The sequence below is a fragment of the Triturus cristatus genome, chromosome 5_2 (assembly GCF_964204655.1).
Source record: "Triturus cristatus chromosome 5_2, aTriCri1.1, whole genome shotgun sequence".
NCBI classification, from domain to species: domain Eukaryota; kingdom Metazoa; phylum Chordata; class Amphibia; order Caudata; family Salamandridae; genus Triturus; species Triturus cristatus.
The window spans coordinates 761,539,310-761,559,745 of record NC_140588.1 but is presented as its reverse complement, the minus strand read 5'-3'; the positions used below and the strand labels follow the sequence as shown (position 1 = coordinate 761,559,745).

Sequence of the window (20,436 nt, the reverse complement as noted above, 5' to 3'; positions counted from 1 at the left end):
GAGAATGCACTGACTGAGGATCAGGCATGTAAGTTATTTACTCAAATAATCAGTAATCACATTTGTTATAAAATTATTGAATACCTCATATTTTTTATGAAATTTTAGGGAGAGAAATTGATATTGTATGCCGCCATAGCAATGCATTCAAGTGGTATAGGCTACGTCTAGTTCTTATAATCAGTGTTTTAAACTGAAAAAATAACTTGAAACAAAACGCACCAAAGAAAATTATATTTCCCCTTTCTTTAGAATGCAGTGAATAATGCGCCCTTACATTTTCTTTTGCAGGAGTCGGTGTCACTATGGTCGTTATTGCAACTATAATCGCAATTTATTACAATGTTATCATTGCCTATAGCGCCTACTATTTATTTGCTTCCTTCCGAAGTGTATTACCCTGGAATGATTGCGGTGATTGGGCAGATGAAAAATGCAGTAAATATGCTGGAGGTAAGCTGTAAAGTACTTTACTCTGCGTGAATGGGATTATCATGTTGGGGTGAATTCATTCCAGCAAAGAATGCTTTTGTCTTCCTACAAAATGTCAGTCAAGGAATGTCAACGCACACCATTTTGTAAAGATGTCAATACTGTTCCCACCCACTACAAGTGAAGTCATGTTTAATGGTCAGAATGCTGTTAGAACAAGAAATGCATCTCTACATAAATACATAACACATTTTGCAATTCATTGCTATCTTGATTGTAAGCAAAGATTGGTGGGAAATGATTGTGAACTCTCCCCGATTCAAAATCCTGCTTAAAATACAGTGCCTTGCGCATTCATGCGACATGAATGGATCAAACCGAGGTCAATAGGCGGCCCCTTGCAAAGGCTGCCATAGACCTTGGTTTGGTCCGTTCCTGTTGTGGGCACTAGGCCGAGCCACAAAGGTGGTGCAGCATTCTTATCAGCACACAAGTGGGTTGATGTTGGGTGGTAGCAATTTTGTGGATTCCTCTTGATTCTGGACATTTCCATCACAGAAATGCAAGGAAAACACGTGATTTCAGTTACAGTTTGAGGTTTGTAGCGCAAGGGCATTGTGGGTAAGAAAACCTCATGGGATCTACACAAGGCACTTCATCCTGGAATCATCTGGTTGTCTAGTTTTCAAAAATGTCTCTGGTTTAAAGGTTTGCATGGGTGGCACCACAGCAAGGCCCCAAATACCACCTCTGCCCCTATTGCTTATCTATCAATGTAGCGCTTTAGTACCTTGTGTGTCATGGTCTATTGGGCTAACCACACAAGTGGGGTACCATTCTTATCAGGAGGCATGTTGCAAATCAAGGTGGTAGGAAATTTGTGGCTCCCCCATATTCTAGAACATTGACAAAAATGTTTTTTTTATTCAAAGTTGGAGGTTTGCAAGAGATACTGGGTAAAAAAAACTGGTGAGAGCCACGCAAGGTACCCCAACATGGATTCCCCAGGAGTCTAGGTTTCAAAATTGTGCAAGTTTGCTAGGAATCCCTAGGTGATTGCTGAGCTAGGGCCCAGAATCCACAGCTACACACTTTGCAAAAACGGGTCAGTTTTGAGTTGAAAAATGGCAGGTATTAATGCACTCGGCCTATCCATACACGTGAAGTACCATTTTTACTGGGAGACTTGGGGGAAAGATGGCTGGAAGGAGGTTTGTGGCTTCCCACATATTCCAGAACTTTTCATCACAGATATGTGAGGAAATGTATTTTTCTTTAGTCAAGGATTGAGTTTTACAAGCCATTCTGGTTAAAAAGACCTTGTGAAAGCCATAGTAGCCACCCCACCCTGGATTCCCCCAGTTGTCTAGTTTTCAAAAATGTGCACATTTGCTAGGTTTCCCTTGGTGCCTTCTGAGCTAGGGCCTGAAATCCACAGCTAACTGCTTTGCAGAAAAACAGTCCATTTTGAGCGTAAAAATGTAATGTATCCTGTAGCAGGCACTAGGTCTACCCACACACATGAGGTACTATTTTTATTAGGAGACTTGGGGAAATGCTGAGTAGAAGGCAGTTTGTGGCTCCATGCAGATTCCAGAACTTCCATCACAGAAATTTGAGGAAAATTTGTTTTTAGTCAAAGTTTGAGATTTGTAAGGGATTCTGCGTAAAAAAAAACTGGTAAGAGACATGCAAGTCATATCACCCTGGATTCCCCTAGTTGTCTAGTTTTTAAAATGTGCAAGTTTGCTAGGTTTCCCCAAGGTGCCTGCTGAGCTACAGCTCAAAATCTACAGTTACTCATTTTGCAAAAAAACTGTTATTTTTTAGTAGAAAAATGTGATGTATCCATGTTGCGTTTTGGGCTTTTTCCTGTGAGGTACAGTTTTCATTGGTACACTTAGAGAAATGCTGGGTGGAAAGAAATGTGTGGCTCCCTGCAGATTCCGGAACTTTCAATCACAGAAAAGTAAGGAAAATGTGTGTGTTTTAAAAAAAATCAAAGTTTGAGGTTTCCAAGGGATTCTGTGCAAGAAACACATGGTGGGGGCATGGAATACGTACCGAGGCGAGATCTGTAGTCATCCACATAGCTCCATCGCTGATGACCTGCCTTCATCATAAATGTTGTATCCCATGATATACCACTGCTCCATACTTGTGAGCACAACGATTGTCACTATGCTAATTGAATTCTTCCTAACTGTAAATTATTCACCTGGTTCATGCAACTACACCGATTCATGTTGCTTAATAAAAAGAATTATAAAATAAAAAAAAATAAAAAACACACGGTGAGAGCCACAAAAGTCACCCACCCTGTATCCCCCCAGGTGTCTAGTTTTTGGAAATGTACTAGTTTCCTGGGTTTCCCTACGTGTCGGCTGAGCTAGGAGCCAAAATCCACAGCAACCCGTTTTGAAAAAAAGGGTTCATTTTAAGTGGAAACATGTGATGTATTCATGTTGCATTTTAAGTCATTCCCTGTCATGGGCATTAGACCTAACCACACAAATGCGATACCATTTTTATCGGGAGACTTGGAGGAAAGGCAAGTGGATGGAGTTTGTGGCTTCCCGCAGATTCCAGAACTTTCCACCACAGAAATGTGAGAAAAATTTCTTTTTCAGTCAAAGTTTGAGATTTGCAAGGAATTCTGGGTACAACTACCATGCAAGTCACCTAACCCTGGATTTCCCCAGGTTTCAGCATATTTACTGCATTTTTTCAGGTTGGCTAGGTTTTCCTAGGTGCTAGCTGCGGTAGGTCCAAAATCGAGCTACCCACAATGGAAAGAAATGGTAATTTTTCAGGCCAAAAATGTGATGTGTCCATGTTGTGCCCAAAGCCGTTTCCTGTTATGGGCACTAGGTCTACCCACACACGTGTGGTATCATTTTTTATGGAAGACATGAAGCATAGAATAGTAGAAAATATTTTACTACCAATTGGATTTTGCTGCATTTGTGCCTTCCAAATATAAGTCAGTGTGTAAGAAAGAAGACATTTTGAAAAATACCCTCTAAATCAAATGCTAGTATGAATATCCACTAATTCCAAGATGTACAAATAACCACTGCTCCTAAACTCCATATCTTGTGCCCATTCCAGAAATACATAGGTTTCCATGATACCCATTTTTCACTCTACGTATTTCACCATATGAATCAATCTATACCTGGTATACAAAGAAAAAACACTGTACGGTGCAGCTCAGTTGGTTTTGGGAAACTTGGGTTCTGGGAAAACCTGCAAACCCTATATATCCCCGCAGCCAGAAGGAACTAGCCGGCATACTGGTATATTGATTTTGTAAATTGGCCACCATGGCAAAAAGTCACAGATAAAGCATTGTCACAAATGGCTGTTTTTTCCTACTCATTTTCAATAGTTCTTCCTTTCAACAGTTAGTTTCTTTGGGAAAACCTTGAATGAACTACACATATGACCCCTGGCTGATTTCAAAAGTTTGTCTACTTTTCAGAAAACTATAGCTTTCTTGGATCAACCATGTGTTTCACACTGGTACACACTAGTTTGTACCACAAACTGGAAGTAGGGTGAGAGCACAAAAAAAGAAAAAATTGGCTACCTCTTTGAAAAATACTGTGTGGTAAAAACTTAGGTTTTTATATTCAGCTCTGCATGCTCCTGAAAGCTGGGGCGATGTTGACTTTACCGCAGCAAACTGTTTGTTCATGCAATTTTAGGAAAAGAACAGATACTCTATCTGGAGCACTTTTTTTCTAATTCTTCCCCAAAAATATTACATTTAGCAAGATTAAGCCTATTTTCTGTGTCCCTCTAGGTTAATCGACAAACCCTGAGTACCTTTAGAATTCCCAGGATGTTGGAAATGAGAACACAAATTAGCATGGACACCTTATGAGGAAAAAATAGTTATGCAGCCCTACCCCAAATAGCCAATAAAGGGCTCTGCAACATGGGGGGAAGAGGGGCAGGGGGCAGCATGTTAAGAGGTTAATTTGGTATGCTTTTTTTTGGTTCAGATCAGCCATACGCTTTCAATCTAATTTGAGACAGAATAATATATCACCATTGGCTCTTGGAAGCTAGAGTTAAGTGGCACTAAGGGCAGTGCTCGAAGGTGCAAATACAGATAAGTGACTTGCATATTCTCTGTAAGTTCTGAGCCTTATTCCCTTATCCTTGAATCACAATTTACCATTGGTACTGGAATGCTACCTGCTAGAGACAGAAGTTAACTACATTTATTCTTACGAATGTCTTTCAGATCGTGGTCCCAAACGTTCAGGTATCCTATTTCCTCTTAACTTCTAAGCCCTTGACATGTTTCACAACTATTCAGATATCAAGCTTGATAATGCTTGATGATTATTCTGAAATACGGTCACTCAGAAGAGAATTAGAAGAAACAAAAGGGTAAGTACTAGGGATACAGGGGAAACCGAAAAAGAAAAATTGATAGGTGATGAGGCATCTCCAGTCAGCACCTGCAACTCCACTTGCCCCACATGCTGTATTTTGTGTTCTGGTCCCACCTGACAACCTGCACAACAGCTGAAAATCTTGGGTAGGCATGTCATTATGGATACTATACCTGTTTTACCATCTCACATTATTTAATACCTCACTTAACAGGACATTCCCTCTTCAGATTTAAAAGACAAGGAAAGATCTCAAACTACTCAGATTTTATTGAAGCTCAAGAGAACTGGAGTATTTGCTCAGAACTAGTTAACAGCCCTCCAAAATGTCAAACGCGTTCTCCTTACTTGATGTGTCAACTTTTCCATGGTGCCTCTATCCCTTGATCCCCCCACTGTATCCCTCTCAGGAGTAGACTCTTCCAGAATTGAGCCAAAAATTTAATGTACCAGGCACTAAAAGCATATGCATAATTTTGGGAAAGTTCATAATTTCCAATTCCAGTGTGGGATGTCGAACACTACTTGGATTGTATCCAAGATGAGGCTCGTATCTGTGCCCTCTTTAATACTTTTTAGACTCTCCTCTGAGCTCTCCAATGTTCCCACAGCATTTTTTTTTCCTCAAGTCTCTCAACGGAACACTTACAGGGGTAAAGTTTTGAATGAATCCGGAACAGTAACTGGCCATGCCAAGGAATGAAAGCACCATAGAAACATCTCGTGGGGGATCAGAATTTGACAGCGCTTGTACTTTAGCCAGATCTGGTGTCATATCCCCATAAGAAAAGATATGGCCAAATAATTTTAGCTTTCTCTTATGGAACTCCCACTTATCTGCATTCAAAGCCCAAACTGTTTCAGCAAGTAAACGACATACTTGTGTAAGAGCTTTATCATGTTGTTTTTGTGTGGCTCTGAAAACCAACCATCTCTGTAATTTAATGTATTAATGACAGGCTGTATGATACACCGAATGACCTCTTGAAACATTTCAGCAGCGGATGACATATCTCAAATTAGTCTTTGGTATCGAAACAGACCAACATGTGTAGAAAAGATTGTAATGTACCTTCAATTTTGAAGCAAAGAGGTACTCCCCCATGCTTTTGTTATTTCCTTATCTTCAATCAACATGAACCCCATACATTGTTGTTTTCCTTCTTCCCAACCTTTCCATTTTCCCAGTGTTACATCATTCCCTTTACAGTACAATGCCACCTTCCTTTTGTTCCATTCTTCTCCGTTATGCAACGCCACATGCCACTCATGGACCTCTGGTACCTCCATGTGGTCCGAAAATCTGTTGATACCATCACTCCTTCTTCCCAACTCGATTTTCACATAATCACCTTTCTAAATCCTAACTCCATCCATATGGATGTCTATATCCATCCTTCCTACACTCTTCCTCATCCATTGAGGCTACAACTTAATGCTGGCTTCTCTCCCTCTCATTCTCACACATGGTGTTTCACCCAGCACACCATTTTTAGTGGTATTGTACACCCACATGATTCTCTCCACTGCCTCACTCACACCCTTTCTGCCTCTCACGGATATTAGTATCGTACCTTTAATCATACAGTTGGCCCACTCTACCACTCTGTTTCCTTGTGGGTTATATAATGAGGTGCGAATATACTAAATACCATGACCTTTCAAGAAGCCTACCATAATATTACCTGATAGCCTCTGAGGCGGAAGCCGGAGGTGTTTGTAACTCGCTCGCTTTTAAATTGTCACTTAAATAACTTGTATTCACTGCTCTTTTTAAGCATACAAACGCTCTGCCTTACCTACTGGAAGCGCTGCTGACACGCGCTAATCCAGCTCATCAGCCTCGGGGAATCGCCATTACCGAGAGCACGCCAAAGGCGAAGCCACGCCCCCTGCGAGGCCACGCCCACCGACCCAGCCTATAAACGCTCTTCTAGCGCACCGACCCTCATTCACCTGATAGCCTCTGAGGCGGAAGCCGGAGGTGTTTGTAACTCGCTCGCTTTTAAATTGTCACTTAAATAACTTGTATTCACTGCTCTTTTTAAGCATACAAACGCTCTGCCTTACCTACTGGAAGCGCTGCTGACACGCGCTAATCCAGCTCATCAGCCTCGGGGAATCGCCATTACCGAGAGCACGCCAAAGGCGAAGCCACGCCCCCTGCGAGGCCACGCCCACCGACCCAGCCTATAAACGCTCTTCTAGCGCACCGACCCTCATTCACCTGATAGCCTCTGAGGCGGAAGCCGGAGGTGTTTGTAACTCGCTCGCTTTTAAATTGTCACTTAAATAACTTGTATTCACTGCTCTTTTTAAGCATACAAACGCTCTGCCTTACCTACTGGAAGCGCTGCTGACACGCGCTAATCCAGCTCATCAGCCTCGGGGAATCGCCATTACCGAGAGCACGCCAAAGGCGAAGCCACGCCCCCTGCGAGGCCACGCCCACCGACCCAGCCTATAAACGCTCTTCTAGCGCACCGACCCTCATTCACCTGATAGCCTCTGAGGCGGAAGCCGGAGGTGTTTGTAACTCGCTCGCTTTTAAATTGTCACTTAAATAACTTGTATTCACTGCTCTTTTTAAGCATACAAACGCTCTGCCTTACCTACTGGAAGCGCTGCTGACACGCGCTAATCCAGCTCATCAGCCTCGGGGAATCGCCATTACCGAGAGCACGCCAAAGGCGAAGCCACGCCCCCTGCGAGGCCACGCCCACTAACTTCCAGCACAAATGTGTCGACCCCCCCAGCGCAGCGGACGAGCGCAGCGGGAGCGCCGTTTGCGCGCCGAAGGCGCGCCTAAGGCAAGCCCGTCTGCGCCCGTCCGCGCACGACCGGGCCTAGGGCCAGACCCCCTGGCTGCCAGAGCCTCCGCCAAAACCACATATTCCCGCCGTGACCTTTTAAGCCTCAGACCGTCTACCGCCCCCTCATGCAGATATATCCATGATATGGATGGACCCTTTGTCAGCTGCACGAACTGCCAGCCAGCTCAGCTTCAAATCCCGACACGAGTACTGAAGCATGCAACCCTCAAACTTGCCTCACTGAACTGTCGCTCTCTCCCTAAACACGCGCCACAAATCCACCACCTTATAGAAGACTGCGAGATTGACATTCTCTTCCTAACGGAAACGTGGCTCACCCCACACTCTGACTCGGACACAGTGTCAGCCACACCTCAGGGATTCCTCATCCAATCCCTCCCCCGACCACTTGGCAGAGGGGGAGGCATCGCCATTATTTACCGTGACTCCTTCACCTGCAACGCCAGCGATGCACAAATCCCAGACTCGGAAAGTCTTCAATTCTCAATTAAACTTGACCCTACGAACTCCCTTTCAGGGATTCTAATCTACCGTCCCCCCGGCCACCCCGGCCCTTTTTCCAATGCCCTCCTAGACATGGTAGCAACACAGGCTCACTCCGCCACGAACTTCATCTTAGTGGGAGACCTGAACATCCACTTTGAAGACACGGCAGATTCTGGAGTAGTCGACCTGATCTCCGAACTAGCGGTCTCGGACCTCCGTCTCATTAACTCAGGAGCCACCCACACCAAAGGCCACCTGCTGGATCCAGTGTTCACCAGCACCCTCGCGATGCAAGAAATAGACTCCATTCCCCTTCCCTGGACGGACCACTTCTTGGTCCTATTCCAACTCTCAGGACCCCTCAAGAAACCTCAGAAACCTCCCTCCTTCACTAAAGGCAGGACTTGGTCCAAACTACCTATTGAAGAATGGGCCAACACCCTGACATCTACCACCCCTACTCTCGACAATATCGCGGACAACGCCGATAGCAACTTCAGAAATTGGATCACGACCTCCCTTGACTCTGTGCTCCCACTCAGAATGCGCGAAGATAAGACCAACAACATCGGCTCTGCTCCGTGGTACACCCCAGAACTCCGCCAGCTCCGCAAAAACTGTAAAAGAGCTGAACGGCTTTGGAGAAAAGACTGGCACAACGCCAGCAAAGAGGCATACCACTCCTCAGTCAAAACCTATAAAACCGCAATCAAGCTCTCCAAAGCCTCTCACTATGACACCCGGATAAAGGAATCATCCAATTCCTCTAGGGAATCTTATCTCATTGTGAAGGAGCTTCTGAAAGTTCCCATCGCTTCCTCGCCCACCACCCCTCAGGTAGATAGAAGTAATGACCTAGCCTCATACTTCAACAACAAAATTGCCCGCATCCTCACATCCCTCCCTCCCCCCAGCTCCCCTTCCCTCAGAAACACTATTCAGCCCCCCGATGAGACGGGATTACGTCCCCAACTCGAGACATTCAAGCCGATAACGCCCAACGAGGTGGAAACGACATTGAATAAAATAAAAAGTGGATCTCCTTTAGACCCTGCACCTCTGAGATTCCTCAAAAACGTGGCCCCCGCTATCACCCCTACAATCACGGAGCTTATCAACTGCTCACTTGCTCAAGGATCAGTCCCCCACAGCTGGAAAAAGGCAGTGGTGAAGGCACTCCTTAAAAAACCTCAGCTCGACCCTACTGATATGGCAAACTACCGGCCCATATCACTCCTTCCAGGGATTAGCAAGATCACCGAGAAACTGGTGAATAGTCAACTCTCCAGATTTCTCGAGACTAATAACATCCTGCGGCAATCCCAAACCGGGTTCCGTCCGGGACACGGCACAGACACCGCCCTGCTTGCCGTCATCGAGGAAGCAAGGCGCATTCTAGACTCAGGGGGATCAGTGGCAGTGATCCTCCTGGATCTGAGTGCCGCCTTTGACACGGTCAATCACCGTGTCCTTCTTCACCGACTGGCTGCAGCAGGGCTCACCGGGATGGCACTCAAATGGATAGAGTCCTTTCTCACTGAACGCACGTTCCAGGTTTGGGATGGCGAATTCCACTCGGCCACACTCCCACTCACCAGCGGGGTTCCTCAGGGCTCCTCTCTGAGCCCCACACTCTTTAATGTGTACATGGCCCCCTTGGAAGATGTGGTAACACCATACGGGATAAAAATCGTGAGCTACGCTGACGACACACAATTGGTCGTCTCCCTCTCCCAACTTGACGACCACCCAGACAAATTACCAAACTGTCTCACCGAAATTCACGGGTGGATGTGTGAATCGTCATTAAAACTCAACGGTTCCAAAACCGAGGTGATGCTCATGGGCAAACAATGGGCGACCATCCCCCCGGCAATTTGGCCAGACGTGTTCGGGGAAATCCCCACCCCGAAACACGAAATCAAGACCCTCGGAGTCTGGCTAGAACCCGCTCTCTCAATGAAGACCCAAGCGGCTAAAACCGCCGGAATCTGTCTTGGGCTTCTGCGAACTGTTCGCAAAATTCTCCCCCTTCTACCACCCGTGTCCAGGAAACTAATAGTACAGGGCCTCATATTGTCACGGCTAGACTACAGCAACTTGGTCTACCTAGGTGCGCCGGAAGCCACCTTAGTGAGACTGCAAAGAACCCAGAACGCTGCAGCCCGCCTAATCATGAGCGTACCTCCTAGAGTATCCGCTAAACCCGCCATCAAGGCGCTGCACTGGCTGCCAGTCCGCCAAAGGGTGGAGTTTAAGGCCATGTGCACGGCCCATAAACTAATCAACGGATCGGGACCTGCGATCCTTAGGGGTCTGGTCACCCCCTACATTGCACCAAGGGCCCTAAGGTCGGAGAACGAGCACCTGGCCAACATCCCTAAATTCAAAAGAACACGCACTGGAGGCCGACGCTTCTCTGTGAAAGCGTCCACTGGTTGGAATTCTCTCCCACGCCCCCTCAGACTGGAACCCAACCACCTGACATTCAGGAAAAAACTTAAAACCCTTCTGTTCCCTAAATAAACCCCCCACCTCTCTCCCCCTCAGCAGGACTCAATATTAACAGCGCGGGGATGCCCTCGGGTCACCAGGCGCTATACAAATTGCTAAATAAATAAATAAATATTAGACGTGAGTTGCATTCCGTTGTCTGACACCAAGATTCTTGGACTAACTTTCCTCCTAAACACCTTTTCCAAAATTCTGACAACACTCTCCATCATTATATTCCTCACAAATTCCACCATCACCTACCTTGAAAACACATCCAACATCACCACTGCAAAACGCCCCTCTTCATTAAAATAATCCATGGGAACAAGTACCCAAACACCCCTTCATCTAGGGGCTTTTCCCTTCATTAATAGAACCCAAACCCTCACTTGTAATCTTAAACTGCTTCTCGCTCTCCATACACAACCCATACCTTTCCACCCACTCATTCACTTCCATGTCCCCCGCTTGTCACCAACATTTTTCTTTCAAGCATTTTTTTGTAAGCATTTACCCCAAGTGGCCTTCATGCGCCAACATCATCAGTTTTCTTTTCAAACTTTCTGGAGGTACAAATCTCTCCTGTGATTATTATAGCATCAGTGGCCTATTTTGTCAAATCATCTTGCAGTTTTTCATATCCCCAGAAAAATGGTTTAACATCTCCTTCTCACTTCCATTCTTCACAAATATTCTTTCCAAACTCCCTAAAAACCCCATCATCTCGTACAGCTTGCTCCAATTCCTCACGTGTGTTGGACTTGTATTCAACTTCTAGAGCATGCTCTAGCCCCGCTACATACATACCATCAAAGCGTCTGTTTAGTCTTCATTGTCCACACTTAATGGCAACCTCAACAAGCATTCTGCCCTTAAATTCCTCCACCCACCACATACTCCACAGCATATAGATATCCTTGTAGCCAGGATCCCAACCTGGCCAACCTAGCAGACACTTTGTCAATCCCCCCGGTTGCAACACCTTTAGCAATGGTATGTGGTCAGTATGGAAAGTGAAATAGACCCCCCATACATATGTGCAGAAATATTTCCTTCACCTCACTACTATTGGCACCTTTCGCACCTTCCTTTAACTTGATCTCATGCACATATCCCTTTAGGGTCCCAACACAATCACTGGATACCTCCCCAAATGTTCTCAATTTTATGTGCAGTCCCTACTCATCCTGCACCACCAACACTTATTTGTTAGAACTGGGGACCAGTATCACATGCAAATCATATTGCTGTATCCATCCAAAAATTGCTGGGCCCTCCCTGGACACATAAATTTTCCCTTCAGATATTCTTCCCTTGAATTCAGATTTTGCACAAACAAAACCCACTACGTGAATGTTGGCATCCCCATGTTGTTTGAGCTTTATGTAGATCGACTGCAAAGACACTCCATGCCACCCTTTTTCAAATATGTTTTTCAGGCCAATTGTATATATTGATCCAGTGGCGGCTGGAGACATTTGAAAGTGGTGTACGTAAAAATTTGGTATGACTTTTATGTAGTGAGCGACATGGGCAAGCTTAATAGACAAATGTGGGGTCCAGGCTGGATCCTCGTTCTGAGGAAAAAAATTGAAAAAATGTAAAGCACATTTATTTAGAGATAGTGCAAGGCTTATAAAGCAGTGGGACCATACAGTTTTGAAATATTAAACACATAAAAAACTGCCCTATATCTTACTGCATTAATATGTTCAACAGTCACTGTAATGTGCACATTTGTACACTTCAGACTTTTAAGGTGTGTGCTTGCCCAGTGTTTTTCACTGCATGCAACATCAACTATGGAATAAAATGCTCTAATCAGGCTTCGAGAAGAGCTCACAGCTGCTGATTGCGAACAGCCATTTAAGAAATATGTGAATGCAGGTCTTTAAGTGGGATGAAAAATGGGGGGACTCTCTAAAAGGGAACACGTAAAATCAATTTCTATGATTCCCCTAGTGTGCTACCTGACTGGTATTTTGATTTCCCTCTGTGATGTAATTGCATCCAGCTTTATAACACCACAACTGACCTACACCTAAAACCTGTCAGTACGAATGGCTTTGTCAATGGTTGTTAGCTTTTTAACATAAATGAGTAACAAGCCTTTGTTATAAATAATTAATCTTCAAAATGTTTCAATTCTAAAATTTCAACAGTATTGAAGCCTGTGGAACGAGTTTTGGTCTTCAGTTATGTGCGCTTTATGTTAGATATATATGTCCTTTTTCTCTGCACATATCGTCCATCTGCACATCTTCAACCACCTCTCTTTCCTCTTCAGCACCCTCGTTCCACCTTCCTCTAATTCACTTCCTTGCATCTCCCTCGCTTCCAAACATACACTGCACTCACTCCCATTTAAGCAATTTATTTACTTTTGCTTTTTCCCTGTAAATATTGTACCATTTGTGCAACCCCTCAAACACATTTTGACAAAATTGCAATTACAACTGGAATACATGACCATTGTTCTGTGTGCTATGCAGACAGGCACTTTGTTTTGGGGTCAGTGTCAAAGCTCTCAATCAAAGCCCCTCATAAACACCTGAATAGCTCAAAGTATGCACAGAAAACAAATACAGAAAGAACCACAACATGATTAAATAGCTAACTCTTGAGGAAGGCAAGATTAAGTAAAACTTGAAATAAGAGGAACTAAATTGCTGACATGCAGTACCTCAACATTTTTAACACTCATTGTTTGTAAATCAATCCATGCTTTCGGCATTAATGTTGTTAAGGGCATTAAGATGGGGCCAGTTTTAACTCCTGTATCCTGGTCAATAGTAGAAGAACCAACAACAAAATAGACAATGCTATCTGGTATAGGGTCCTCTGTTGCTTTACTAGATTCATTAGAAATGTAAGTTGCACAGTCATGCGCATCATCCCCCAAATCTAATATGGGATGGATAAAGAAGGTTGCAGGATGTACTGTATGACACTTCACAACCTTCAAATATGTTAGTGACAGTACCACCTCATATCCTGACACTCTCTGTTTAGTTAGAGTAGTTTTAGCCTTCTGAATGATGGCAAACACCGCATGCTCTGCATAGAGCGTCAAAGGTGCCCCAAAAACAGCGGGGGTGCTTTTCTGCACTGCAAAGCTGCAGTGGCAAGAGCTTGCTCGCAAGGATGATGTCCTCTCATCACTGAATACAATTGCCCCCTAAAATATACAATGGGTTTGTGTCCTAAAAGAAATTTCTGCGTAAGGACAGCTGTCATCACTTGACCATTGCAGTGACATAAGAGATAACACTCATGGTATAATTAGGAGTTCCCAAAACTGAAACATTTGTTATCTCAGTCTTCAATTTCTGAAAAGACTCTCTCACCTCTGATGTCCATGCTGTCTTGTCATTTCTGCCTTTTGGTTGCTTGATAGAAGCTAGCCAAGGTGCTACTAGGGTTCTGTATTCAAAAACTCATTGTCTCACATAATTACAGAGACCAAGAAGCTTCTGCCTTTCTTTAACATTTTCTGGCTCCGTCATTTGATGTATGGACGCTGCTCTTTCAGGGGTTACTCGTCGACCTGGAGCTGACAGTAGTTGCCCTAAATAATGGAATTCCTTTTAACAATACTGGACTTTGTCTCTCTCTACTTTGTATCCTCTCGGTGTAAGAGTAACTAGAAGAGATATGGTATTTTTCCTACACTGATGCTCTGTAGGACTGCAAACTAGTATGTCGTCGCCATACTGCGACAATGTACTGTCACACAGGAACTGTGAATAAATAATTTTTCATCACTGTTAAAAATGCTACAAGACTCACAATCCCCTTGAGGCAAACAAGAATACAAATACTGAGTCCCGCTATAGGAGAACGCTGTCAAATAAGGGCTGTCTGAATGAAGAGGAATGCTAAGAAAGGCATTCTTTAAATCTATAACAGAGAAATATTTAGCACCATGAGGAATAGAATAGGGAATTCTGGTACTTCTACATTGTTCAGGAGGCGCAGGTCTTGAACCATATACCAAGTAGTGCCCTTAGATGTCTTAATTGAGTAAATTGGAGTGTTATAAGGAGATACTCCATGATAAATTGCTCCTTGTTCTAGCGAAGCCTGTATACTAGGGATAAAACCCTCATATGCTTCTTTAGAAAGAGAATACTGCCTTACTCTGGCTAAGATAGCACCTTCCTTTACTGTAATAATAAATGGTGAAGCAGGACGGATAAGGCCTACATCATGGGGACCCTTAGTCCACAAAGTGTCTGATACTTGGGATAGATCTGCTTCCCTATCAGAATCAAAAGCTTTACCTGGTGTGGGCGTCCTTCCATCACTGTCCTCAATGGTATATCATCCTCAGAGACTACAACTCTTTTCTTGGAATCATCATCATCAAACAGTTGGTCATCCAATATCTATCTAACCATTTTCCCTGGCTCAATGAATATAACACATGTCCATAAGACATGGTTATGATCACTGGCTATCAGAGCGTCATAAGTAGGTGTCATGTCTAAAGCCTCTATTTGCAATATTATCTCAGTATCAGCCCTCCAAGAATCCTGCCCTTGTCACTGGAAAAGGAATTCTTTAGATAACTGAACCTCCCTTCCCAGTAACTTTGGTGTCTCGGCTGTGACTGTATAAACTGCTGTGGTAAATGCCTCCATATCACCAGGTCATGCTCTGATTTGATCACCAGTAGAGGAATCTACTGTTACTGCCATAATCCTGGAAAGCTGCAACTCCAAGGGTAGAACAAATCATAGTACCATCAGACTGAAAATGAATGATCATATTTAACTTGACCATAAGATCTCTCCCCAACAGACTGGCTGGGGCAGCTGGAGAAAACAGTAAACAAACATCAATGTTTTTTCCTTTTATTTCCATCTCTACTGGTTTAGTAAATGGAACCCTTATTACTTCTCTGGAGAATCCTTGTGTGATCTTGATCTATTAGAAATTGGAAGGTGTCTTTTTCTAATACAAGATCAAGGTGCTCCTGTATTCATGATAAATGCATATTTCTTGTTATTGTTCAAGTTCAAGTTTATTGCATAATTAATAAAAATGATTACAATTCACATTTAATACAATAGAAGTACGTGTTATAAAACTTACATTCGTAAGTATTTAGTTTCGTCTCTTTTTTTTTTTTTTTTTTTAAACCGTATCACATGGTCCCCAAGAGATTATTCTATTGGTTTCTAAGTCTTGGTCTAACGTGTTTGAGTTCAAGTCACGTGATTAAACGTCCGGCCTTGGTCACTGTTTTCCACTTTGAATCTAATGTAGAACTACTCATTTGTCCCGGAGTAGTTTTTTTACTTCAGTCATAAATTTGAGCCCCCGGCAGGCTAGAATGGAAGAAGAACCACTCAACCAGGATATTATCGCTTGCCGGCATGTTTTTAGGTTCAGGTTGATCAAAATAGCACGTAAGTATTTCCTTCTCAATGTCATTAGCGCTGGGCACACGCAGAACAGATGACTTAGGGCTTCGTTGTGGTATCCACATAGTCTACATTGAAGACTTTCTTTCTGGTATTTCCAAGACGGTCTTAAGTCTTTAGAGTAATGCAAACCCAATCTGTAGTCAATGAAGGTTTTTTTTAGATGTTGACTAAAGTGGGTTGCTAAGTAAGTCTGCGGTTTCTGATAGGTGTAGGAAGAAATTACGGTCCAAGCGTGGCGACGAGTAGCCAGTGTTGATTTATCCTCTAGTAAAGATTTTCTTTTTGCCACTCTATTGGCTATTTTACAAAAGGAAACATGGTCGATTGCTTTGTTCCAAATTTCGAGGAGATCAATTTCGATCAAACAGGAGTTCAAGTAGGTTGCCCAAGAATTTCCATTGGGCTCTCTGTCTTGGGTGCTTATCTCTTGCCGACAAACGTGGTCCATGGACTTAGGTTGGGCTAATCGAAGTTTGTGACACCATATTGCAAACCTTGACATTGAACGTAGGTGTTGGTTTTGTAATCCAAATTCGAGACGGACTTGGGCCGCAGATGCTGATTTTGGCAATTTGAACACAGATTTGTATATTTTGGTCTGTAGTTCCTCTAAGATTTTGGCCTCACCTCCCAGCCAGGTCACTAATCCATATGATAATGTGGGTTGAATTTGGGCAGACATTACCCTAAGGAGGTGTGTATAGTTTGGACCCCCCATTTTTAGTTGGAGCTGTCTGTATGCATAAATTAGCGTCTGGGACTTTGCTTTTATTGCCAAAATGTGTTCTTTTTTTTTAATTGCCTTTCCCGATCGTCACGCCTAGGTACCGATAGTGGTTCTGTTCTTCCAGTGCTGACTTGGCAATTGTCCATTTAAATTTGATCTGCTTGTGCTTCACTAGTCGGACTATTTTTGTTTTTTCCCTGTTTAGTTCCAATTTTTCTTGTTCCAAATAGGATTGAAGATTGTTTATTAGGCGTTGTAAACCTATTGGCTTTTTACTTAGTAAAAAAACATGTCATCGACAAACTGCAGTATTGGAATGTGGTCGTTCCCTAGTTTAGGTGCGTGACTGTTTGTATGTCCTAGGTTGCTGCCCAGGTCTGCCAAGAACAGGTTAAATAGGCACGGGGCCAGGACGCAGCCCTGCTTTAAGCCATCCTGAGTTTCGATTTTGGATGTTAAGCTCGATCCCTGGCCTAGTTTAACCCTTGCCCATGTGTCGGTGTAAAGGCAGATTATTGCGTTTAATAGCATCCTGGGCATCCCCCACTGTTTAAGCTTTTCCCATAATCTTGACCTGCTCACTCGGTCGAAGGCTGCTCTTATGTCTATGAAACACCCATACAGTCGTTGGTTCATTTTCTCGGCTCTCTCCATTAGCAGAGCCAGTGTCGTCAGGTTTGTTGATGTCCCCATCCCCTGTCTAAAGCCAGTTTGAAAGATGGGAAGTAAATTGTTATTTTCTACCCATTCTTGAACCTGCTCCAAAAGGCATGAGGCGTACAATTTTCCTTCCACGTCTATTAGAGAAATCAGCCTATAGTTCCCTGGGTTTCTTCTATTGCCCTTTTTGTAGATGGGGTGAATGATGTTTCCTTTCCACGATGTTGGCATGCGGCCAAGGATAAAAATTTGATTAACCAAAGCTGTTAGATGGTTAGACCAAAAGCCCTCGTTTGATTTAAATACAGCAGTCAGTAGTCCGTTTGGACCGGGTGCACCCTCGGGTTTTAATTTCTGTATAAGTTTTGTTACACTTTTGCAGGATGTCAATACTGACTGGTCGTGTTCCCGAATTTCGTTGTCCGGGTCGTTAAACTTTTTTAGTCTTTCCTGGGAACCCTCTTGATTACCCTGAACCGATTCTTTCGGAGCCCATAGCATGTTGTTAAAAGGTCTAATGTCCTTTGTTGCATAAAGGCTCCTTTTATGGTCTTCCCAGCCATCTGCAGTGATACCGGGGTCATGAGACATCTCTTCACCTTTGTTCAAATTGTTTATGATCCTCCAGAAATCCCGAGAGTTTTGCTTTTTAATGGCTAATAGGAGCTTTAGCCACGTTGATTCTTTGTGTTTGGCCTTCGCCGCCCACAGCTTTTTTCGGTAGTTCTTTCTCAAACTCCTTAACAGAGTGTGGTTTGATTTAGTTCCATGTTTTTTGGTTGTGTGAACGATCCGTGGCTCCCTGGATATTCTTTTTTTTTCCAGTCTTAATTCTTCAGTGAACCATGTTTTTTTTAAAATTTTTTGAGCTTTTGTGTATGGCTGGGAGAGCAGAATGCTTTTGGATTAAAACCTCAACCATGTTTTCCCAGTGTTTAACGTGGTCTCCGTCTTCTTGTTGTTCACGTTCTGACATAAATTTGCTTGCTGTTGCCTGAATTTCTTCGGTTTTTCCACCTCTCCATCTGATTTTTCGCAAGTTAAATTTCTCCGGTAAATGAGACTCTGGGCCCGATTCACAGAACTAACTTAAGACAAAATCCTAAACTTACTACCATTTTGGTATTCACAGAAGGCACTTACTCATTTTGGTATTCACAGAAGGCACCTACTCATTTCGGTATTCACAGAAGTTAGGAGCCCTAACTTTAGGACTCCTAAATGCCTTCTGTGAATACCGAAAGTCTTAAAGTTAGGATTTTTCTCAGTTTAGGAGTAGCAAAGTTAGGACTCCTAAATTTTGGACTCCTAAATGCCTTCTGTGAATACCGAAAGTCTAAAAGTTAGGATTTTTCTCAGTTTAGGAGTCCTAAAGTTTCCTAATTTTACTACTCCTAAACTGAGAAAAATCCTAACTTTAAGACTTTCGGTAGTCACAGAAGGCATTTAGGAGTCCTAAAGTTAGGAGTCCTAACTTTACTATTCCTAAACTGAGAAAAATCCTAACTTTAAGACTTTCGGTATTCACAGAAGGCATTTAGGAGTCCTAAAATTAGGACTCCTAACTTCTGTGAATACCGAAATGAGTAAGTGCCTTCTGTGAATACCAAAATGGTAGTAAGTTTAGGATTTTGTCTTAAGTTAGTTCTATGAATCGGGCCCAGGGAATTTATCTTGATGGACCTGGTCACCGTAGTTTTCATCCTGATAATTTGGGGAAAATGATCGCTTTCTGTACGCTGGACGATGTCGTAGTCTACTATGCTGTCTATAATGCTCTTACTAATTAGTGTAATATCAATGGTGGACTTGACTTTCCCGCTTGTGTAGGTTGGTCCTGTTGTCGAGTTTCCCCTTTTCTCCCTGCTGAGGATTGTCAAGCCCTGTGTTTCTAATTTGTTCAATAAAGTTGCTTCATATCCCAGTCCGGATTTTGTGGTCTGTTTGCAACTAGGTGTCCCGTCTCTTGTTAGATTGGAATTAAAGTCCCCTGAAATCATCAGTGGGCATTGCTCGTTTGATTTCTGTAGGACTTTAATAAGTTTGGCTAGTGTTTTCATTTTTTCTTCTTTGGTTGACCGGTCGGGATGAATATAGACGTTTATTGTTAAAAATTGTTGAAACAACTTTCTGGTAATTTTTACTACTTGAACCCAGCTTAACCCCACGTCCAACATCTCGGTTTCCCAGTTGAAGTTCTGTGATACATATGTCGATAGCCCTCCGCATGGGTGTCCAAACTTGGACGGCTTCTTGGCCAATATGTGGTGTTCTGCAAAACCTGAAATTGGAAGGTGTGTCAGGTTCCAGGTCTCTTGTAGGACAAGTATGTTGTGTTTTTGTAAAAAGGATTGGGCCTCGTGGTCCTGGTCCATACTACTAAAACCGTGTGTGTTCCATGAGCACAAATTAATTGTTTCTCGAGGACCTTTTTCGGTATGTAGGTTATGGATAGATTTGTTTAAAAATAATGTTGCGTTTCTTTTAGGGACTCTGTTGGTTCAGTGTCGAGGGGATCCACGACCAGTCCTGGACTAAACTAAGAGGACCTTTTTTGCAGGGCTGGGTTGCAGGAGTATACGTTGTGCCAGGGGTTTTCTCCTGGGTAGTGGAGCGGACACCTCGAAGACATGATTTGTACTTACGGCCAGTTGAATCAGTCCCTTTTGGTGAAGAAGTGCCTCTAGTTAGGGGATATGGATATCTAGGGCGTCTGTGTTGAATCAGAGTTATTCCCCAGTGCTCAAACGATCCTTTATTAGCAAAGATTTTTGCTGCTATGTCCTTTGAGGCCCAGGTGGTCACGGAGTCTTCTATATCTGGAGAGTGTTTGTTCTGTCGAAATTCCACGGCCACCATGTCTTGAGAATCTATTCCCGTTAGCTCTGGAATTGCATTGATTAGTTTTATTATGTTCCCTCTGTTGAGTGTGTCCTGCCTGCCTTTTGTTACGTATTCAG

The 20,436-nt window shown here is 43.4% G+C and overlaps 1 protein-coding gene across 1 annotated transcript in view; it reads left to right on the top strand.

Moving 5' to 3' along the window:
* LOC146829236 (sodium- and chloride-dependent neutral and basic amino acid transporter B(0+)-like) overlaps window positions 1–20,436 on the top strand; it is a 393,036-nt gene that overhangs the window by 117,562 nt on the left and 255,038 nt on the right. Inside the window, exon 4 of the mRNA XM_085607866.1 lies at window positions 292–453. Within this exon, the coding sequence (XP_085463992.1) occupies window positions 292–453 (162 nt within the window). The remainder of the gene's footprint in view (window positions 1–291; window positions 454–20,436) is intronic.